The sequence below is a fragment of the Cokeromyces recurvatus genome (genome assembly GCF_025118155.1).
Source record: "Cokeromyces recurvatus strain NRRL 2243 chromosome Unknown BX663scaffold_16, whole genome shotgun sequence".
Taxonomy (NCBI): Eukaryota; Fungi; Mucoromycota; class Mucoromycetes; order Mucorales; family Mucoraceae; genus Cokeromyces; species Cokeromyces recurvatus.
The window spans coordinates 445237-465722 of record NW_026251402.1 but is presented as its reverse complement, the minus strand read 5'-3'; the positions used below and the strand labels follow the sequence as shown (position 1 = coordinate 465722).

Here is a 20486-nt window from a genome sequence, read left to right as displayed (position 1 = left end):
TTTTTTTTTTTTTTTTGCTCTTTTTTATATATTTATTTAATTATTTTTAAATAATGAACATGGAAACAATTGATCAAACATCATCATCATCATCTACAGATCAGCTAGCAAGTAAAGAAGAAATGATTAATCCTAGTGAAGTTCAAGATGTTGATTCCATGGCCATAGATGACCAAACAAAAGAAGCAGAAACTACGATACGTGCCTATGATGAACTACTTGAGCTTCAAGAAAAGGTAATATATTGTTTATAGTCTGTATGAAAGCTTATAAATACATATATAAATATATTCTTTTTCTTTAGCTTGCTGAAGATAATTCTCTATATGACATACATGTCAAATTTATTGGACTTTTAAAAGAATTAGAATTAACTGAACAACTTGAAGTTGCGCGTATATCAATGCATGATGTTTTCCCTTTATCAGAAGGTTTGTTATTCCCATTCATTTCTTTTAAAGAGAAAAAGAAAAAGTCTTTTTTTTTAACAAACAAGAACAATAGCTTTATGGCTTGACTGGATAAATGACACCAAGAAAGAAGCAAACACACCAGAAGGACAAGCAAAGTTATTTAAACTTTATAATGAAGCTCAAGAAGATTACCAATGTGAGTAAATAAAAAAAAAAAAAAGAAAGAAAGAAGTAACAAGAACTTGAGGAAATTCATTCACTTTCTTCTCCCTTTATAATATTGACTATTAGCTATTATTATATGGAAAGACTATGTTGATTATATCTTACAAAGGTTTAATGATCAGTCCACAAATAACGATGACGTAGATAAACAGGATCTTTTGATTGAAGAAACGCGTGAACAACTTTTAAAAGCAGTTCATGCTACTCAATTTAATATTAAGCAAAGTCAAGAAATATGGAAAGCTTATTCTGAATTTGAGCTGAGGATGTTGGATCAAAATAAAGAAGATTCAGAGCAGCTTGCACGAGTTAGGAAAATGTATTTAGATCGATTAGCAGTTCTCCATCTTGATTATGAAGATACATTTAATGCTTATTCTAGCTTTATTTCCAATTATGATAACCTGAATTATGAACAATCCATGGTAGAAGCTAATAAAATCTATGCAAAGACAAAGGTAGCAGCTGAAGAAAGGGATGTATTTGAATTAAAATTAGCGACTTCAGGTTATCATTTAGATTCATTCTATGAATATATTGAATATGAAAAACGATTAAGGAATAAGTCTTCATTAAATCATATACGTTCACTCTATGAACGAGCCATTATTTATTATTGTACAGATGCTAATCTCTGGAACGATTATATCCTATTCCTGGTATATTTTTTATATAGAATTTATTCAAATATTACTTATTAACATTATTCATTATTTAAAAGCTAGAAAGAGCTAGAATACAATCCTTTTTAGAAACTATTTGTATAAGAGCCATACGTAATTGTCCATGGTCAGGAATCCTTTGGGCTCATTTAGGTAGACTACTAGAATCAGGTGGAAAACCAGAAGACCAAATTGATGGTAAGAAAAAATAGTTTGTTTAAAGGAAGAATAAAAAGCCTTCATGTATATATTTATATTAGATATTTTTGATCGTGCTTTGGCATCCAAGCCAATTTTATCAAGTTTAGATGATTTAGTCACTGTTTTATTAGCTAAATGTGATTTTAAAAGAAGAAGAGTGGATTGGGAAGATGGTATATATAGATAGACATGCAATATGTAAGATAAAAAAAAATTTAATTCGTTATATACTAGTTGATGAAGATGCTGTATTGAATTTACGTCTAGTATTTGAAGAAAGTTTAGAGATTCTTAATGAAGGTAGAATATATACATCAGATGCCTGTCTTCTTAGCATTAATATATGTTCATATATAATAGCTTTCCCTGATTCAGGAGATCCATACTTTAGAATTGAAAAATATTATGCTTATATTTTAGTAAATAGATTAGGAGATAATGACAAAGCTAGAAAAATCTGGAGTACTTTAGTTGAAAAACAAGGATTAAATACAGAAGCCTGGATACAATATATACTATTTGAACGGTAAAGATATATATTTCAAACATGTCCAAATTTCTCATTCTTTAAAAGTGATCAGGGAAATTATACTGTATGTTCATCATTATTCAAACAAGCTATCCAAAAGAATATTGATAATCCTGCAAGATTAATGGATGTATGGGATACAGTAGAGCATGAAATTGGTACTTTAGAATCATATGAAATAGCTCTAGTCAAGATGAATAGAAAGACAAAAAGATTGACAAAGCAATGGGAAATTCAATATGCTAAAGAAGAAGAAGAAGAGGCTAAACAAAAGGAAAAGTTTATTATGGAAAGAGTAAATATTATATTTTATACATGTACAAACTAGAGTCGGTACTTATTTTATTTTTTTTTTTTAAAAAAAAAAAAAAAAAAAAAAAAAAAAAAAAAAATAGAAAAAGAAAAGTGCACATCGATTAGCACAAAAGCAACGAGCTAAAGAGAAAAAAGCATCAGAGAGAAACCAATTTAAAAAACCTATTGAAAAGGCTTTTAAAGAGGATCAACATAAATTGCAATCTGATAAAGAAACTGTATTCAATGATCGTGAAGACGATGACCAGGAAGAAGAACAAAAGGAAGTCAAGGAAATACAAGCAGAAGAAAACAACGATACTCAGGAAAACGAAAAAGAAGAAGAAAATAACAATATTCAGGAAAATGAAAAAGAAGAAGAAAACAACGATATTCAGGAAAACGAAAAAGAAGAAGAAAAGAAGAATGAAAAAATAGAGGTAGTTAACACTCAATTATCTCATAAACGCAAGCTCTCTGTAGATAATAGTCTTGAAGATTCTTCTGATTCAAAAAAGAAATATAAGAGAAATACGCAAGCACCTCAACCCTCTTTTAATCCCAAGCCACGTGGGCTCATTCTAAGGAGAGGGAAAGCATTAAATCTGGGTAGAAGAGCGGTAAATAGAAATCTGGCTCCAAGAAGTGCAAATAAAGAAAAAGGAGATGCAACTGAAGAAAAAAAGGATGTACCTAAATCAAATGATGATTTTCGTAGTATGCTTTTAGGAAAAAAATGATAATGCATAAATTTCGCTCTATGAAAAAATAAATAAATAAATAAACAAGTAAAAAATAATAATAAAAAAAAAAATCTTTTTTTCACGCGTACTCTTTTAAATAAACGTTCATAAAAACATTTCAATGTTGACCCCTAAAAAGATAAAATGCATCTTGGAAGCGCATTACAGAATACCTACACCCATTTTAATGATATTAAAAGGAAAGTTGCCGCAAGCTCCAAGTTTAATTGAAGATGTCACAGACGAAAATTTAGAAGAATCTCAACTAATCAAATCCCCAAAAGAGGGTATTATTTAATGAAAAAATAATAATTTCGTCAAGTATATATATATTATATTTACACATTATTGATGAGAATAGATGACTGGAATAAAGTTTTTAAAGATGAAGTAGATGAGGTAAAGAAAAGGTAAAAGAAGAAGAAAAAATGGCATTAAAGGAAGAAGGGAGAGAGAGAGAGAGAGAGAGAGAGAGAGAGAGAGAATAAAGAGGGACTAATTTATTATAAATGAATACATATTAGGAAACAACACCTTCAACAGCAGATATTACTACACGTTCATCATCACCTAATGTATCTATGAATGATAATTATTTGATCTCTTCATCAGCTTGTGGACGTACACTTGTGTTGGCTTATAAGACAAAATTTGTCATAGTTCAATTAAATAATGAAGGTGAATACTCTGCTTTAGGCCAAGGCTCAGGCTGTCTGCAACCAAAGTGAGTGAAACTTAGTCTTAGAAGGGAAAAAAAAAAAAGGAAAAAACTGAAATAAAATTATTTTTCATAGTGAGGAGATTACTGCCATCTTATGCTTACCACTGTTTGTGCCTTCAACACGTCTAACGTAAGACCTTTTTTATTATTATTTGCTTCAGCAAGTTTAGTAATAATATATATGTTTACAAATAGTCAAAATTATGTTATGTGTGGATATAATACAGGCTGGATTCGTGTATTTTCAGAGGTAGATATTAAAATAAAAAAAGAAAGATAATCTTCTAACTCTATAATATATAGACTGGAGTTCTTTTAACTGAACAACAATTAGAAACAACACCTGTATTAACAATAAAGATTAGAACGCCACCACCTATTTCCAAAATAGCGAATCAAAAATCTCTTCATGAAGATGAAGATATCACGGTACTCTTTAAAGAGAATCGAGTTGTAAGTATAGATGGACAAAGTCTTTGGATGGTATTAAGGGTATGTGATGGACAACGAGAAAGTGGTATAGATGCTTCACGTATGCATACTGCATTTACTTATAAAAAATGGGACCTTCAACATCAAGATGAAGTAAATGATATTATTAGTTTAGGTAATGAGTAATGATAACAAGAAGAGATGCAATATAATATTTATATGTCTATATATCTATATATCTATTTTTTTTTTAATTGTAGGACCTTCACCAACTTATAGTCAAATACCTTTCATAGACCCATCTAACACTATTTCAACATCAACGGTATTTACATCAAAAACAACTACATCAAGGTATATAGCTGTAGGGGCTCACCCAATGTTGACTTATTATGCAACATCTGATTCAACAAGACCTTTAATGTCTGCTGCTTCTATGGCAAGCTATGTTGTGTCTAGAGTCGCTTCACCTGTATTTTCATTTGCTAAATCGTGGTGGGGTTCATCTAATAGTCAAGAAAAAACTCAAAGCAGATCAGGACCGCCTACTCCGTTTGTTCCTCAAATGCGTTCCCCACCACCAAGCCATATTGAACCAGCTACACCTATTCCATCTATTTTAGCAATAGATGACACTTATCGAAAAATAAATCACATCTCAGTTTGTCCTCCTTCTATTAGTGCACAACATCATACTCTAGCAGCCACTGCAGATGGATTAGGTCGTGTCATTTTATGGGATATATTTGAAGGTGAAATGATTCGTATGTGGAAGGGTGTACGTGATGCAGTATGTGGATGGGTAGAAGTATTTGAATATGAGTTATACAATCTTGAACGGCCCGATAATCATCAGTATCCTCCCAAGGTACTGCTCTTTCTCGTCATTTATTCATCGAAAAGAGGGATTTTAAAAGTATTTCAAATGAGACATGGTAAACAAGTAGGTGCTTACCATTTAGGCTCAGGATGGCAATTAGTTCCTTGCTGTCGAGAACCATTAGGAAGTAGTATGGTTAGTGTTGAAAGAAGAAAAAAAAAGAATCCCGCTCACCAAAGTGAATACGATGGACTTTCAAACTGTATGTTGGTTAGTCCTGATGGAGAAGTACGTAAGATAAAGATTATATTAAAGGATACTACCGAGATAGAAGCAGATCAAAGATAGCAAGGAACAAAGCTCATATTATATGTACATTCTTAATTTCAAAATAACATTGCAAACAAAAAATAATAATAAAACCTTGTTCAGTAGGAATTACGCTTAAGGAAAGTGATACATTTGTACACTTGGAAATGTAGTGTATAAATTTCTTTAGAGAATTATCTAAATAATACAAGTAATAGGTTATAACCTTCTGCTGCTGATTTACTTTACTCTAGTTATCATATATGTCTATATTCTGAATAAGTTCAGACACTCGTTTTAACTTGATTAAACATAGTATGTAGCTTTAAGTATCGGTAGCAGTAGCATCACGTAATCAAGCTCCGATTAAAAAAATGAAGAAAAAATTATTACTCTGATTATTGTTATTTTCCTTTTGTTTGCCTAAAATGAAAATTATTAATACACCTGCTACACTAGACGATTTAGATATTATTCATCAATATGAAGAAGCTTCTTATCATCCGGATGAAGCTGCTTCGAGAAAGCAACTAGAGAACCGAATTATTTATGCTTCAAAATCAGGCCCTGAACTCTTTACAGTTGCGCGTGACATGGATAGTGATGATCAGAAAGTGATTGCATTTCTCTGTACAACATTAACGAATGCTGATTTAGTCACAGATGAATCAATGAGTGTTCATGAACCTAATGGTAAAACGATTTGCTTACATAGTGTATGCGTTTCACCTGATTATCGTCATAAAGGCATTGGCACAAAACTCTTATCAACATGGATAAAAGAACTGAAAGATATTAACAAAGCCAATGGTAATGGTCAAGGAAAAAAATATAATCGTATTGCTTTATTAAGTCGACCTAAACTTGTAAGCTTTTACGAAAACGTTGGATTTAAAAAAATTGGAACTAGTGAAGTTGTTCATGGCCCTGAACCTTGGATAGATTGCATCTTGGATCTTTAATAAACACCATCATCTTCTTCATCATCTTTCAATAACTCGTAATTTTCTTCCATGATGCCTGTCATCAATCTTCTATAAAGGCTCATGGTTGAATATAGCATATTACTGTAATCCATATCATACCAATAATTAATCGCAATTACACCTTCATCTCCCTTTTGTAAAACTTGATGAAACCATAAGGCTAGTTGTTAAAAAAAAAAAAAAAAATAAGCAGCCTATTCTTTTATAATTATCATTATTATAATAATAATACATACCGGGTAAATAAAGCATGTCACCTTCATTTAATGTTACAGTAATAGGACATGCATACGCAAAACGAGGATATTTAATAAAATCAGGATAAAGAGGATTAACAGGAATCCAGGGCGTAGTTTCAGATTCTGCTAATGGTTTCAATTCTAGCTTGTTAGTAGTTGGATTAAGTTCATAAATAGCATTCTGATAAAGTGATTCTATTATGTAATGTTACTCTTTCCTAATACGCGTCCCTGTCATTAACTATATACAAATATATTATTACCATGCATACAATAATACTCAGTAGGAGGATATAATATAAAGGTCTTTTGTCCACGAATAACAGCATAACAATTTTCATAAGGATCCTTATGTAAAGAAGTTGAACTCTTTTCATCTCCAAACCAAAAATTGACAGCATCTGGTTTTTTACCTAATGCTTCACTACACCAGGTAATATCAGGATCCACATCCTTTTCTATAGCACTATATTCGATGGGTAAACTTCCATTTTGTAAAGAAATATAATTAGCATTGTCTGATGTTACTTTGCCTTCCATTATATCTAAAAATGAATTGAAGGTCATATGATCCTCATAAGGCATAGCAAAATAGTCTTTATCGGTAATAGGGTCATATGTTACTGCATCAGCATATCTGTCAATAATAAATAAAACATGTCAAGACAAAATTTGAAATTGTATACATGTATATATATCTATATATATATACCCATTAGGAGTAACTAGCGCAATAAAGAAAAGAAGAGCAAATAAGTAAATAAATACATATATATATCATGGTTTTCAATATTTTTCAAACCATACCTGCAACAGTTACTATTGTTTCTCCCATTTTTGATCTTAAATATTCATTAGTCCATTTTGTACGTGCAGGCCAATGATCAATTGCACCTAATAAATGTATATATAAGTAACTGCTGCATAAATATGAACATCAATATTTATATTAAACCTTTTATAATGGCAGGTCTATTTGGATGAACGGATGATCTTAGAAACTCAATGGCAGAAGGCGGCCTTTCATAAACATGGACATGAGTACCATTAATATCTAAGCTTCATTAGTACTATCCTACAACTTGTAAAAAAAAAATAGAACAAGAAGAATATAACAGCAACAAACCTTGATATTCTTTTATATATTTAAGAAAGGCAGTATGAATATCTTTTTTTGGCTCCATATAAATATATAATAGTTTTAGGCGCGTACAAAATAATAATAATGCGAAATCCTTTTATAGTGGTGGCTTAAATGCCTTGACACACACACACACACACACACACACACACAAAAAAAAAAAAAAAAAAAAAAAAAAAAAAAAGCTGAAATAAAAGAGCTTCATTTCTATTTATTATTATAATGTCATGGGATAATCTATCAATTGAAATTACATTAACAATTTTTAGTCATTTTGCACCGTATTCCTCAGAAATTGATCAACTTCAACTTACTTGTAAAAGATGGTATCATTGTGCTCAAAAGATTCGCTATTCCAATGTTACTTTGTGCAAAAAGACAGAAGCAGATAGTTTTATTCAGTTATTGAGATCATCTCCTGGACGACCTGGACAGATGGTAAAATCACTTAATTTGATGAATTTATTAGAAGGCGTTGTTTGGGATCCTGAGGATTATATGACAACGTTTGCAAAGATATGTCCTAAAATTGAAAACATACGTATCTGTAAGCCTCAAAAGGAATTCTGGATGAAATTAGTACACGATAGATATTTTGATCGATGGCAAGCGCTAAAGTCAACCAATCTTCCAAGTACAGAAGAAGACCTTATGCACTACAATTGTACCATGTCTGTCTTTCGAACGACCATCGTTCGTCTTTTACTTTGTGACAGCTTACAGAGAATAACAGAAGGGGAAAGGAGATGTACAAAAGAATTTAAGCTTCTTGCGCATCGTTTGAAAGAATTTGTTCATCTTCAGGAATTATCCATTCAGATTCATACAGATAAACAATTATATCAATTAGATGATTATATTCAGAACTGTAGTAATACGTTGGAAAAGCTAGAGATCATTGCCTATCAGCCAATGGACATACCTTCCCCCTCTCAGAATCATCCTGTGAGTTTACTTGAAATTGAACAACGACCCACTATAAAATGTTTAGCTGTTAATATGTCGGTATATAATAATGATTCACTTGGTTATTTAATGTATAAATTTCCTTGTCTCGAACAGTTATCATTAAATGAAAAAGTGGATCGAGATGCAGTCAATTTATTAGCTCGTGCTAAATTTTCCTTGACATCTGAACTAATGGCGAATTTTTTCCAATATATTTCACAAATCCCTTCCATCAACATACAATACATCGCTACCGATAATATCATTGATATTTGCCGTTATTACAAGGAATCCATTAAGAATACTTTATCACTTCGGTTGAGATATTTAGAACCAGTTCACGTTCGTAAGCAAATAAGTGCTGGCTTAATACATATCAAATCAATGAATACCACCACCACCACCACCACCAGCAGCAGCAGCAGCAGCAGCGAACCTAAGAATTATTTGAGAAATAAATTAATACAATTGGAAATGTATTTCGGAACATATACAGAGCTATTGTATCTACCTCATACGCATGCTATACAAATTCTTGGAGACACTGTGGAGGAAATTAATTTTGGAATTGAAGTCAGGAACAACAACAACAGTAACGATAACGTATCACATAATAACAATATCTCTTCTTATTTTACTACCGGCATTGGTTATTCTATGGATACATTGTTTAAGCATTGTCCTCGTCTAAAACGATTATCATTGGAAAATTTAGATCTGTTAAATTGTAACCCTAGTATCCAGATTAACAAAACAGTAGAGAAATTAGCTATAGTAAAGTCTAATGTCAATGAGGATTTCCTATTTGAACTCTCTATTCGATTGCCTAATTTAAAGCATTTTATACTTGAACATACAACTATAAAGGATAAAAATAAGAAGTCGACAATGATGATTACTATGCCATATACCTCATTCGACACATTTTATTGGATCAAGAAGACCTCTGACGATTATAAGAAGATGTATATCAAAATTTCAAGTGTTGATAATGAGAGATATTTTATAGCTTACTTTAATGAGACAAATTTAATCGAAGAAAGTAATGCTGATGCTTATAATCATAAGCATGAACCAGATTCGACTTCACTTCATATACGATGTCGAACATTGTTAAGGTTCTATACTAATAAGGCTAGCTGCATTTAAAAAAAAATAAAATAAAATAAAATAGGGGTTCATTATTTATTACGTAATAAAATTAAAAACTTTTTTTTTTTTCTATTCATATAAATGAGTTTCTATTATGCCTTCTACTATTAATTCTGTATTTTTTTTTTTCATTTTCTTTCCGCCCAGTTCAATCTTTCAGCCAGTTTTGTACTAACATGATAAAGCCACAAAGCATAAACTAGTGATTTATATTGCCACCAAGCATGAAATAATTGTTTAAATAATTTAAAACTAAATCCAACAGAGTGAAGTTTTTCAAAAATGTATTTCTTGGTATCTAGCCAAACTGCTTTCGAACAATAGGTACCCATAATAATATATGTCGTTCGATCATCAGCAATTGTATTTAGTTTCTCATCCACATGTCGTAAAAGATCATTCGTCTTGAGTAGTAAAAGAACAGGTCGTGGCAATTTACCAAGAATATCAGCTACCTCAGTTAAATACCTAAGTGCTCCTTCAGACATACGACCCACTTCATCTACCTCACGAACACTATTTAAATCAGATTGACTGATTTTATCCCATTCACGTCCAGTGAGCATGCATGCAAACAATTGGTAAATATCAGTACCGCCTACACGGTGGGAATATTCACGAATGCCATCCTCATCTGCTTTAATTAATGATGTCCATAAATGAGCATAATCAGATCGAAGTTGATCAGAGAGTTCTCGGTATAATCCATGGTCAAGTAAAACAAGATCGAAATTATGTTTTGAATGCTTTGGATCAGTAGTGGGGCGAATAAAAACATTTCCAGGATCTAAAGATAAGTTGTTATTATTATAACTAAAAAAAAAAAAAAAAAAAAAAAAAAAAAAAAAAAAAAAAAAAAAAAAAAAAAAAAAAAAATACACATATAAACATCATAAATGTTATACATACGAGGGTCACAATGAACAAAGCTATAAAACAAGATAATTTAAATACACATGTATTTTTACTTTATACAAAAATACAAATATATTCATAACCGCACTTACCCGTGCAAAAAAATCATTTCGGAAAATACTCGAGTAAGCTCTGCAGATACTTTCTTTGGATCAATATTATGCTTTTTCATATAATCTATATCATCTATTCTGGAACCATGAATAACTATATGAACAAACAGATGAATAAATATATATATATGTATATAAGGAATTTTGTACGCCTTTCATTATACTCACACTCCATGCACATAATTCTTCTCTTTGCCCAAATGACCTTAGGAATAACTAATGAGGTACGATGATCTGATTTCTCTTTTGCAAAGTTTGCTTCCACTCTTCGAGCATTTTGTGTTTCATGAATAAAGTCTAACTCTTTAGGAATAGATTCTCTCATTTCTTCAGCAAACCATTCAAAACCAAAATTTGGGAAAACACGTTTAATAATTTCAAAAATAAAGGAAACAGTATCCATGTCTAATTGACAATATTCATCTAAATAGGGATGTTGTAATTTCACAGCAACCCAACGATCATTCCCATCATCCCAACCATCTTGATGATTTTCCTTTAAAATCTGAATGCTCTTTTCCGATAATCGAGCACGATGGACCTGTGCTAATGATGCTACACCCAGGGGGGTCCAATCAAACTCATCGAATACTTCTTCTATTGGTAATCCCAGGTCAGCTATAAATAAATTTCTAATATCTTCAGGAGAAGTAGGATCACATCGATCTTGTAGTACACGCATTGTCTGGCACCATTCATTTGGTAAGAGATATTGCATTACTGAAATATGTTGTCCTAATTTTACATAGACACCACCAAGTCGCTGAATGGCAGCAAGTACTCTCTCAGCGCAACGCTGATGGCAAGCTCTTTTAGCGTCTCTATAGCATTTCTCATCGCTGTATTCCCTTGAAAGTGTACGTTGATAATCCAGAGCAACTTTAACTCCTACAGTGCCTGCAATGGCACTTCGTTCTAATGCGTTCATGACATGACGAAATTTATCATTTGTGTTATACAATAGAGTACCTCCGAGGCCAACTGTTACCGTAGTAGAGAGGGTAACGATAGCTGCACCATTGATGATACGACGTACAAGACTCTTGTTTTTACGAGTTGTTATTGTTGTATAAGAGTGTGAAAATGAAAGCAGTGATCTCTTTGGTAATACTTTATGTTGAAAAAGTATTCGACCTTGATTCATAGTCGGATAATAAATTGATGCTGAAGATAATAAATGAAAAAGAAAAAAAGTAAAAAAGTAAGGGAAAAGAGTAACGGGTAACCTTTTTTTTTTCTTTTGGCATATTTTAATTGGATCGGCTTTTCTTCACTCCATAATACTTTGTTTTACCCCAGATTGATTGAAAAAAAAAAAAAAAAAAAAAAAAAAAAAAAAAAAAAAAAAAAAAAAACTCAGAATTAGGTGACAAAAAAAACTTTCTTGTTTTATTTGGTTTTATATATCCAATATATTTCACAAATTAAATGATCATAATTGTCTACACGCTCACATTTCCATCCTTTTTCTTTAATTTTAGTAAAAAAAACTCTTTCATCAGGGTTACGTTCTTTATATGAAAGTAATGCTTTACATTCAGGATTGTCTAACATCCAATCTAATGTAGCAATAAGCAAGTCATGTGATGATTGATTATAAAGTACATCAGTTAAAAGTAATAGATTAACGTCTCCGTATATATCTTGCTTTTCAGAACCCCATGCTAATTCATGTATAAAGATTTTTACATTGGTATCATTTTTATCCATTAAAGCTACATTTTGTTTCATAATTTCCAGTGCATCTGAAAGATCTGTTAAATATACACATTCAGGTTTTAATAATTCTGCAGCATAAATGCCAACTAAGCCGGTTCCACTACCTAATAATGAAATGAATTAAATGTATTTAGCACCGTCTTTATATATATATATATATATATATATATTTACCTAATTCCAGAATGGAGTTATATTTAGAATCCATGTTATATTCTGATAAAAATTGACACATGCCCAGTCCACAATCCCTAATTAATTTATTAGTAATAAAGAAAAGACATATATACACACGTACACACACTACTGCTAATTGATATGTACCAAATATGTCTAGCTATACTTTGAACAGCATCTTCACGAATATGTATTAACTTTTGCTTCTTGACAGCTAAAATTCTTTCTGCTTGATCACCGCTTTGTTTTATTTGAACGTGTCTTTGTTTTGCCATGGTAGTCAAGATAGGTGTTGACCAGGTGGGGATTAACCAGATTTGAGATTGAAATTGATATGTATTCTGCCAGACAGAATGACATGTAGTAGCCGTATTGGGGGATACTCGAGCTATGGGCGATAAAAGCATATTCAATTGAACATGGACTTGAGCTCCTATCGGTAAAGGTTCTCCCGGTAGTTGCTCTATCACCAGTTTAGTAACAATACCACCCCCTTGAAATGGATCAAAGGTAACAGGAATATCCCGTGCAAGCGTTACCTTTTGTTGTTTATCATCAGAATAAGGTTTTAGTGCCCTCTTTCTCAAGTTACTTTTGGGATCAGCATTAAGCTCACGTAAGCCAAGTCTTGAACTTCCTTGTAAACTGATCGTAATAGGTACAGTCTCCCAATATGTTTGATCACCAAGATCACTTTCAATCGTCCATACAATAGTGAAATGCTGACCAATTAGACATTCTTTTGGTGGTGGCTTTAAAAAACGAATATAATATAAGGGTAAGCTACAACTATTAATCATAGTGGAGAAGGAGAATGAAAAAATAAAAAATAAAAAATGTATATGATAGTACTTGTTTTTTTTTGATTTAGCAGTCTCCTAAAGCCTCAATTAAATTAATAAAAAAAAAAGAGGTATTTATTAAAATATCCATGTAACATTATTAATGTAAGAGTAGCAAAAGCCTTATCAAAAGAAAAAAAAAAAAAAAAAAAAAAAAAAAAAAAAAAAAAAAAAAAAAAAAAAAGAAGAAGAAGAATGTAATATATATTTTTATATACATGATATAGGAGACAAATCAAATTATTTCGTTTAATATATGTAGCTTCATATGATACTTGTAAGGTATGACAAACATAAATAAATAAACAAAAAAAAAAAAAAAATCTACACTAAAATATTATATAATGAAGAAGGAGAAAGCATTATTGGTGTAAAAAAAGATTTATAAATGTTTAAATAAACTGAATGATATCTTAAGGAGAAAAACAAAAAAACAAAAAAAAAAAAAAAAAGAACCATGATGTGATATTCCTACAGGACACACAGACATTTACTATTACACATACACAATAAAAAAAAAAGAAAAAAATTGCCTATTTTTTTTAGCATATATTGTATTTATATTTGTTACCTTATAATATTTAATACTTGTTTGTCTTCTTTATTATTATTATTACTTTTTTTTTGATAATATAACTAATATTTTAATATTTAATGAGCAGTTTTGAAACAGCAAATAATAATTTAATGACATTAAATAAAGAGCCATTCCCAACTCAACAAACATCATCATCATCATCATCTAACATTGTGCCTGATTCAAAGGATATTTCTAAACTTATTTTAAGATCTGCTTTACAAAGAGCAAATATGGCTGTTCAATGTGATTCGATGAATGATGTTCCTGGTGCTATACATGCTTATAAAGAGGCCATCTCTTTGTTGGAACGTGTGCTATCTAGTGTAAAAAAAGAAAGTGAACGTCAAAGATTACAAACTATTGTAAGTTTCATATGTATAAAAAAAAGGGGGGGAGGAGGAAGGAGAAGTGAGTGTGTGTGAGAGAAGAAAGAAGCGGAGTTATGGGAGGGAAGGAGAGGAAAAAGTTAAAAGAGGTAAATGAGTTTATTAAATATGCATATATACAAATATATTTATTTTATTTATTTGTTTGTTTGTGCTTACATATTGAATTATAAAGGGGAAGGAGGGATCAAATATATTTATATACGCATATATGAATATACATGTATTTATGTATATATATATATATATATACATATATACTTATATATATTTATACGCGCACACACACACACACACACACATAGATATATACATAGATAGATAGTTATATACATATACTTATGGCTAATATAAACAAATTTAGCATGACTCATATTTAGAAAGAATTAGGCTATTAAGTTCAGTGAATAATGGTTTAGAACAAGACTCCAAATCAATAACATCGTCAATTATCTCTAATAATTTAGCTATTCGAAGAATGGCATCTTCATCATCTATGAACAAAAATGGACATGACGCATTCAGTAATAATATATCTAAAGTTTCTGTATTTCATCCACAATCTTCTAAAAGTACGCCTATTCGTCAACTTGTCAAGAAAAAGCTGAATGATACTCGAGATGAAGAAGAAGAGGTGGAAGAGGAAGAGGAAGAGGATAAGAATAAAGTGGATTATCGATCTTTAGAACATCAGCAAAGCTCAGTTTTATTAACTGGAAACCCCTCTTTAACGACCCCACTTCATCCTAATCGATCATCTATTAGTTCATCAGATTCATGTGTATTTGATTCAATTATAGAACAGCCAACAATGACTTTACCCTCATTAAAGAAAAAGGAAGTAGAAATAGTAAATGATAAAAACAAGACTGAAGTTCGTACAAGTAGTTTACCGTTAAAATTAACATCTCCAATCATGCAAAGATCTTCTTCTATGATAGCACCTGAACCTGTACCTTCAGTATCATCTCCTCAAGAGGATAGTCTATTGTCTACTTCACCTCCTCATCAACTGACTCGATCTGTCATCGCTCGACCCTCTGTAGGTGGCAGTTTAGGGTCTATGCGTAGAAAGGCAATCAATCGACTCTCGATTGAAGGTTTCTCTATGAGTCGTAACAAAGATAAACTATCGCATTCACCGGGGAATCACAGTCATTACGGTTATTTTATTAAAGATCAAATTAAGCCAGTTACAACAAATGATATAGATTATCTTGAAACAACTAAAAGGACTCTGTATGATGATAATCAAGAAGAAAAAGAAAATGATTCTCCATTTGTGAACAATGAGTTTACAAATGTAGACAATAATCGATTTGGATTATTATTTGCTTTGGAAAAAAGTATGTTGGAAGGTGCTTATATTACTCAAAAACTTTATATACCCAAAGCCTTATGGTAAAATATATATATAGAGAGAGAGTGAGTGAGTGTGAGTGTGAGTGTGAGTGTGAGAGATTCCTCTCCCTGAACCCAGTTTTAATAGAACGAGTCAAATTCATTCACATTTTATTTATTGGTTTGAATTAGGCAACAACCTAATATACGACTTTCATCCGTAGATATTAAAGTCTCTGCTTGTGAGACATTAATGAATGATATTGCACGACTCGAAAATTGGAATTATTTAAATGATTTATCCAGTTCCATAAAACTTTTAGAGCAATTCGAACATTCAATTGAACAACTTCAGCTGATATTATCCAAGAAATTAAAAAGAGTAAGCTTATCTGAAACTAATAATAATGGAACAAATCATCAACAAAATAGTGCTATGAACAATAACAGTAATCGAGATTCAATATCTGTTATCAGTCGAATCGATACAGGAAAGAAAGCACAATCATTTATGTCTTGGGGAACTAAACTAACAAAATCAGTTGAAAGAATGAATGCATTTAGTTTAACAAAAACGTAAAAAAAGAAGAAAAAATAGGAAGAGTTATTTTATATTTATTTTATTTACTTGTTTTTTTTAGTGAAGATCAATATAAGAATTATATCGAAGTATTACAGAAGCTATTTACAAAGATTCATGTATTAGGTAAATAACATTAAAAATTAGTTTTTTTTTTTTTATTACTGTTATTATCATTATTAATGTAGATATTTAGAAAATTGGTTAAATTATTATGATGGTGAAAGGAAAAGGTCTTTAAAGAGTCCACACTATAATGTATTAATCTTGAAATTAAGTAAAATATGTGCCATTATCAATCATATTGTAGGTAGTTTCATTGTTAAAGATATCGCAGTATTACTTGCCAAATGGTTAAAACGAGGCGCTTCTTGGGTAAACGAATAAATCCAATTATCTTCTAAAATATTAAATAAAGAAATAAAATAAAATAAAATTATGGCCAAACATCACAGTCAGCTTCTGTTAAATTGATATCGATCACTTCAGGTGGTGACTCATGATCTATTTCTTGTTGTTGGTCTTTTGATTTTGTTGTTGTAGATAATATTTTATTATCTTTATCTTGAAGACTCATACTTTTATGAGATTCATAACCCGCACTTCTACGATAAGGACTAACAAATAATTCATCATTCCATTGAAAGCCTTGATGTCGAGACATGACGACTATAGGGCAAGGAGCATATTCTGAATTTGAATACATGTAACTGCCTATATTTTTGTCATAAATATGAAATTCATAATATCGATCCAAATTATTTTTATGTGTCTTAATGATAGTATCATTCATTATTATAATTAAAAAAAGAAAAAGAAAAAGAAAAAAGTTGAATTTCGCATAAATAAAGTATCACTGCACCACTACTAAATGTGGCTTTGATGAATTATCACCACAGACTTCGGTCATGATTGCTGCATTAAAATTGAGTCAACAATCAGAAAATAAATGATAAACCAATTAAAAATCACTTTCTCCTTTATATAGTATGTTACGCGGCGTTTAAACCCTAGAAAAGAGAGAGAGAGAGAGAGAGACCCAACTATTTTTAAACTGCGATATTTTATATATTTAGTATAGTCAGCTACTGTGATGGAACCAACCACCCCCACATTTTATAGGAATTTTATTTATTTAAAGAAAATGAAGTTTACTAATGTTTTCAAATCAAATCCTATACAAACGTTCGAATTGGCTATTACACCTAGTAATGATGTTGCATTTGGTCCAGGATCGATTATTAATGGTAAACTGGAATTATACATACGTGTATACACACACACACACATATATATATATATACCTGTATATTACATGAACGTATATATGTGTATTATGCTTATTATACTCATTCTTTTAAGGTAGTGTGAAACTAATCCTTGGGAAACCAATTAAAGCAAAATCAATACGAGTTTTATTTAAATGTGAAGAATGGGAATTAAATAAAAATCAGCAAAATATATTGTTTTCAATTGAATCCACTATTTGGGAACAGGAAGAAGAAGGTAATAAATAGAAAGATATATGCATATACATTTATATCCATGTATATATTTATTTATATTCTTAACATTAGTATAGAAAATGTATTTTTAGACATGGGAAGTCATATGTATCTATTTGCTATTCAGTTACCTTCCAGTGTGAATTATCCACCTACAATAAAGGACACCCATCTTGGTCATCGTATTGAATATTCTCTACAAGGATATTTGGATACTAGTTCATCTTTATCAACAAAATTGACTCCAGTCATCCCTTTAACTTATTTGCCTTTGGTTACTGTTTCAGATGACTATTTATATAAAAATGAAAAGACGATTAAAATGGACAATGTTGAGATGACGGCAAGCTTAGTGAACCCATCATCCTGTCCTGGTATGTGTTGTATATAAAATTGAACTTGTAAAAGAATGAAATCTAATGTATACCTACCTATTATGATAGGTGATTTGTGTTCCATAAAGTTAAATACACACAATCAAACTTCTTGTAGTATAAATCAAATACAGCTCTTATTAGTCTCGACTACAACCTCATTTCATTCAAAAACAAGGGAAAAAGATTATCCTGATTTACCTACCTCAGGACCTTCTTACAGACATAAGCAACGTCAACTTTTATGTGAATCATTTTATGTTACAATACCGAAACAGAGTAGAAACAATGTAACCATTTGTCCAATTCAAATACCTTCCTATTGCGTACCTACCACTCAAAGCAGTCAATTTGGGGAATATATGGATATTTCTTATGAAATCTTTATTCTAGTCCCTGCTCTCATAGGAAATCATCATCATTCTCTTTCTCAACTTTTATTAAATCCACTCGTCATTCGATTGCCCTTATTTATTTCTACCATACCTCATACAACAACACTGACTAGAGTACATATACCATTTGCTGATCATCATCAATCCACCCATACTAAATTACCCAACTTCATCATCTCTGAAGGTTCTCCTAATTTATTATCTTCTTCTGTAGGTAGTGATTGTAACTGGGGTCCTGGTAGTCCTATTGATGTTGTAGACGATGAATTTATTTTGTCTCAACCACAAGAAGATGCTTCAGGTCATTTAACCGTACCTACTCTTTATCATCGACGTTTATCTTCATAAGCTTATTTAATTTACTAAAAATGGAAATTTTTTTGACCTATCATCATTATGCAATTTCATAATAGTAACTTATTTTATATAATGCATACTATTTTCATCATTATTGCAAAAAAAAAAAATCTTCTTTGTATAGAAATTCTTTCTTGGTTATTATCATCTCTTGTATGTATGTGTGTGTGTGGGGGGGGAGGGGGAAGAGAGGAAAGATGTAACAGTGTAAATATGGAGGGTTAAAGTTAAGAAAAACCTATCCTTTTCCCCTCTTCTTCTTCTCCTCTCTCTTCTCCCCCCCCCCAAAAAAAAAAAAAAAAAAAAAAAAAAAAAAAGGAAAAATTCTCTTTTTTATTATTATCATAAAAGAAAAGAAATAGCATGTTGAAACCATTTTTATTTAATTTTGGGAAACAAAATAGAATAAAAAATATATTTTTTATGAGTCAAAAAAACTTTACTGCTGCTTGTTGTATAATTGGTGACGAGATTTTAAATGGAAAAACAAGGGATTCAAATGCTAATTATTTAGGTATTTGTCCTATTTTGTTGTTGTTGTTGTTGTTGAGAGAAATAATAATAATATGTTACTTGTGATAGCGAAATATTTATTTGAGTTGGGTGTCGAATTAAAGAGAATTGAAACCATTCCTGATGATTATGAAGCTATTAAGGAAACAATTAAACGACTCTCAAGTCAACATGATCTTGTATTTACAAGTGGTGGTATAGGTCCTACTCACGATGATATCACTTATTCAGCACTCGCAAAGGCTTATAATTTATCTTTAAAACTCGATCAAGAGACGTGTCAACGAATGGAACAAGTATCGAAACAGAGATTTCCAGATTGGAAATTAACAGAAGAGAGAAAGCGCATGGCCCTATTCCCTGAACCATCTGAAAAACTGCGTAATCATAATGATATATGGGTACCTGTAGTTGTGGTCAATAAAAATATTCATGTCTTACCAGGTATTCCTCGATTGTTTGAAATCCTTCTTGAATCCTTAAAGCCGCACTTTAGAGCTCTCCTGGGTGATCATCCAGAGGCCTATCATCGTGTTCAAGTGGCGACACAATTAAAGGAAGGTGACATTGCCCCCTTTTTGACACAACTACAAAACCAATGCAAGGAAAGGCACATCAAGATTGGTAGTTATCCTAATTGGGGTGAAGGTAAAGACGGTGCTCGTGTTGTCGTGAGTGTTGTAGGCAAAAATGTGGCTGAGGTGAATGCAATTGGCGAGGAACTGGTGAAAGGGATTGAAGGTTGGATAACTCCAACAGTAGATGCTTGAATTTGATTGGATTATCAAATCTATCTATCTATTTTTTTTTTTATAGATACACCTATTTTTTATATGTGTATGAATATGTGTATATGAATATGTGTATATTTGTG

General features: G+C 31.1%; 11 protein-coding genes across 11 annotated transcripts; 7 read left to right on the top strand and 4 right to left on the bottom strand.

The window, feature by feature from the left end:
• Positions 1-53: 53 nt before the first annotated feature.
• Positions 54-3064, top strand: BX663DRAFT_552858 (uncharacterized protein; the record flags this gene model as incomplete). Its single annotated transcript, XM_051531404.1, has 10 exons — positions 54-236; positions 305-431; positions 505-609; positions 705-1297; positions 1360-1498; positions 1561-1674; positions 1736-1801; positions 1862-2027; positions 2076-2325; positions 2426-3064. The coding sequence occupies 10 exons, from the start codon at positions 54-56 to the stop codon at positions 3062-3064; spliced, it is 2382 nt and encodes a 793-aa protein (XP_051381946.1).
• A 63-nt stretch (positions 3065-3127) lies between these two features.
• BX663DRAFT_94415 (Rab3 GTPase-activating protein regulatory subunit N-terminus-domain-containing protein) lies at positions 3128-5583 on the top strand. Its single transcript, XM_051532359.1, has 6 exons — positions 3128-3466; positions 3592-3791; positions 3862-3918; positions 3984-4038; positions 4092-4395; positions 4481-5583. Exons 1-6 carry the CDS (start codon positions 3419-3421, stop codon positions 5386-5388), a joined length of 1572 nt encoding a protein of 523 aa, XP_051381945.1. The 5' UTR covers positions 3128-3418; the 3' UTR covers positions 5389-5583.
• A 194-nt stretch (positions 5584-5777) lies between these two features.
• Positions 5778-6311, top strand: BX663DRAFT_436543 (acyl-CoA N-acyltransferase; the record flags this gene model as incomplete). The annotated part of the gene is made up of 1 exon (XM_051523187.1): positions 5778-6311. One exon carries the CDS (start codon positions 5778-5780, stop codon positions 6309-6311), a length of 534 nt encoding a protein of 177 aa, XP_051381944.1.
• Positions 6312-6375: 64 nt separating this feature from the next.
• On the bottom strand, positions 6376-7758 carry BX663DRAFT_552855 (JMJD7-PLA2G4B protein-like protein; the record flags this gene model as incomplete). The annotated part of the gene is made up of 8 exons (XM_051531403.1): positions 6376-6392; positions 6457-6495; positions 6572-6769; positions 6838-7211; positions 7287-7299; positions 7382-7468; positions 7530-7628; positions 7701-7758. 8 exons carry the CDS (start codon positions 7756-7758, stop codon positions 6376-6378), a joined length of 885 nt encoding a protein of 294 aa, XP_051381943.1.
• A 151-nt stretch (positions 7759-7909) lies between these two features.
• BX663DRAFT_513046 (uncharacterized protein) lies at positions 7910-9903 on the top strand. Its single transcript, XM_051528086.1, has one exon. The coding sequence runs from the start codon at positions 7938-7940 to the stop codon at positions 9810-9812; it is 1875 nt and encodes a 624-aa protein (XP_051381942.1). The 5' UTR covers positions 7910-7937; the 3' UTR covers positions 9813-9903.
• BX663DRAFT_513045 (ABC1 family-domain-containing protein) lies at positions 9837-12079 on the bottom strand. Its single transcript, XM_051528085.1, has 4 exons — positions 11012-12079; positions 10823-10937; positions 10725-10744; positions 9837-10602 (listed from the first exon to the last, which is right to left on the bottom strand). The coding sequence occupies exons 1-4, from the start codon at positions 11985-11987 to the stop codon at positions 9944-9946; spliced, it is 1770 nt and encodes a 589-aa protein (XP_051381941.1). The 5' UTR covers positions 11988-12079; the 3' UTR covers positions 9837-9943.
• Positions 12080-12210: 131 nt separating this feature from the next.
• On the bottom strand, positions 12211-13724 carry BX663DRAFT_513043 (putative methyltransferase-domain-containing protein). Its single transcript, XM_051528084.1, has 3 exons — positions 12887-13724; positions 12737-12813; positions 12211-12666 (listed from the first exon to the last, which is right to left on the bottom strand). Exons 1-3 carry the CDS (start codon positions 13537-13539, stop codon positions 12233-12235), a joined length of 1164 nt encoding a protein of 387 aa, XP_051381940.1. The 5' UTR covers positions 13540-13724; the 3' UTR covers positions 12211-12232.
• A 385-nt stretch (positions 13725-14109) lies between these two features.
• BX663DRAFT_513037 (uncharacterized protein) lies at positions 14110-16967 on the top strand. Its single transcript, XM_051528083.1, has 5 exons — positions 14110-14523; positions 14912-15948; positions 16081-16464; positions 16530-16569; positions 16634-16967. Exons 1-5 carry the CDS (start codon positions 14236-14238, stop codon positions 16649-16651), a joined length of 1767 nt encoding a protein of 588 aa, XP_051381939.1. The 5' UTR covers positions 14110-14235; the 3' UTR covers positions 16652-16967.
• Positions 16822-17379, bottom strand: BX663DRAFT_513033 (uncharacterized protein). Its single transcript, XM_051528082.1, has one exon. The coding sequence runs from the start codon at positions 17259-17261 to the stop codon at positions 16905-16907; it is 357 nt and encodes a 118-aa protein (XP_051381938.1). The 5' UTR covers positions 17262-17379; the 3' UTR covers positions 16822-16904.
• Positions 17380-17612: 233 nt separating this feature from the next.
• BX663DRAFT_552850 (uncharacterized protein) lies at positions 17613-19090 on the top strand (the record flags this gene model as incomplete). The annotated part of the gene is made up of 4 exons (XM_051531402.1): positions 17613-17715; positions 17831-17974; positions 18051-18347; positions 18417-19090. The coding sequence occupies 4 exons, from the start codon at positions 17613-17615 to the stop codon at positions 19088-19090; spliced, it is 1218 nt and encodes a 405-aa protein (XP_051381937.1).
• Positions 19091-19522: 432 nt separating this feature from the next.
• On the top strand, positions 19523-20382 carry BX663DRAFT_531657 (MoaB/Mog domain-containing protein; the record flags this gene model as incomplete). Its single annotated transcript, XM_051530397.1, has 2 exons — positions 19523-19613; positions 19682-20382. The coding sequence occupies 2 exons, from the start codon at positions 19523-19525 to the stop codon at positions 20380-20382; spliced, it is 792 nt and encodes a 263-aa protein (XP_051381936.1).
• Between the last annotated feature and the right edge of the window lie 104 nt (positions 20383-20486).

What these genes read in the sequence shown, in the direction of transcription:
- BX663DRAFT_94415 (XM_051532359.1), top strand. Translation starts at nt 3,419, where the DNA reads ATGAGAATAGATGACTGGAATAAAGTTTTTAAAGATGAAGTAGATGAG. An exon ending in GGATTCGTGTATTTTCAGAG is followed by an intron (nt 4,039 to 4,091) that starts GTAGATATTAAA and finishes TATAATATATAG; the next exon opens with ACTGGAGTTCTTTTAACTGA. An exon ending in AAATGATATTATTAGTTTAG is followed by an intron (nt 4,396 to 4,480) that starts GTAATGAGTAAT and finishes TTTTAATTGTAG; the next exon opens with GACCTTCACCAACTTATAGT.
- BX663DRAFT_513046 (XM_051528086.1), top strand. Translation starts at nt 7,938, where the DNA reads ATGTCATGGGATAATCTATCAATTGAAATTACATTAACAATTTTTAGT.
- BX663DRAFT_513045 (XM_051528085.1), bottom strand. Translation starts at nt 11,987, where the DNA reads ATGAATCAAGGTCGAATACTTTTTCAACATAAAGTATTACCAAAGAGA. An exon ending in AAGAATTATGTGCATGGAGT is followed by an intron (nt 10,938 to 11,011) that starts GTGAGTATAATG and finishes TTGTTCATATAG; the next exon opens with TTATTCATGGTTCCAGAATA. An exon ending in CTTTGTTCATTGTGACCCTC is followed by an intron (nt 10,603 to 10,724) that starts GTATGTATAACA and finishes ACTTATCTTTAG; the next exon opens with ATCCTGGAAATGTTTTTATT.
- BX663DRAFT_513043 (XM_051528084.1), bottom strand. Translation starts at nt 13,539, where the DNA reads ATGATTAATAGTTGTAGCTTACCCTTATATTATATTCGTTTTTTAAAG. An exon ending in AGTATAGCTAGACATATTTG is followed by an intron (nt 12,814 to 12,886) that starts GTACATATCAAT and finishes TAAATTAATTAG; the next exon opens with GGATTGTGGACTGGGCATGT. An exon ending in TAACTCCATTCTGGAATTAG is followed by an intron (nt 12,667 to 12,736) that starts GTAAATATATAT and finishes TTTCATTATTAG; the next exon opens with GTAGTGGAACCGGCTTAGTT.
- BX663DRAFT_513037 (XM_051528083.1), top strand. Translation starts at nt 14,236, where the DNA reads ATGAGCAGTTTTGAAACAGCAAATAATAATTTAATGACATTAAATAAA. An exon ending in TATATACCCAAAGCCTTATG is followed by an intron (nt 15,949 to 16,080) that starts GTAAAATATATA and finishes GGTTTGAATTAG; the next exon opens with GCAACAACCTAATATACGAC. An exon ending in GCATTTAGTTTAACAAAAAC is followed by an intron (nt 16,465 to 16,529) that starts GTAAAAAAAGAA and finishes TGTTTTTTTTAG; the next exon opens with TGAAGATCAATATAAGAATT.
- BX663DRAFT_513033 (XM_051528082.1), bottom strand. Translation starts at nt 17,261, where the DNA reads ATGAATGATACTATCATTAAGACACATAAAAATAATTTGGATCGATAT.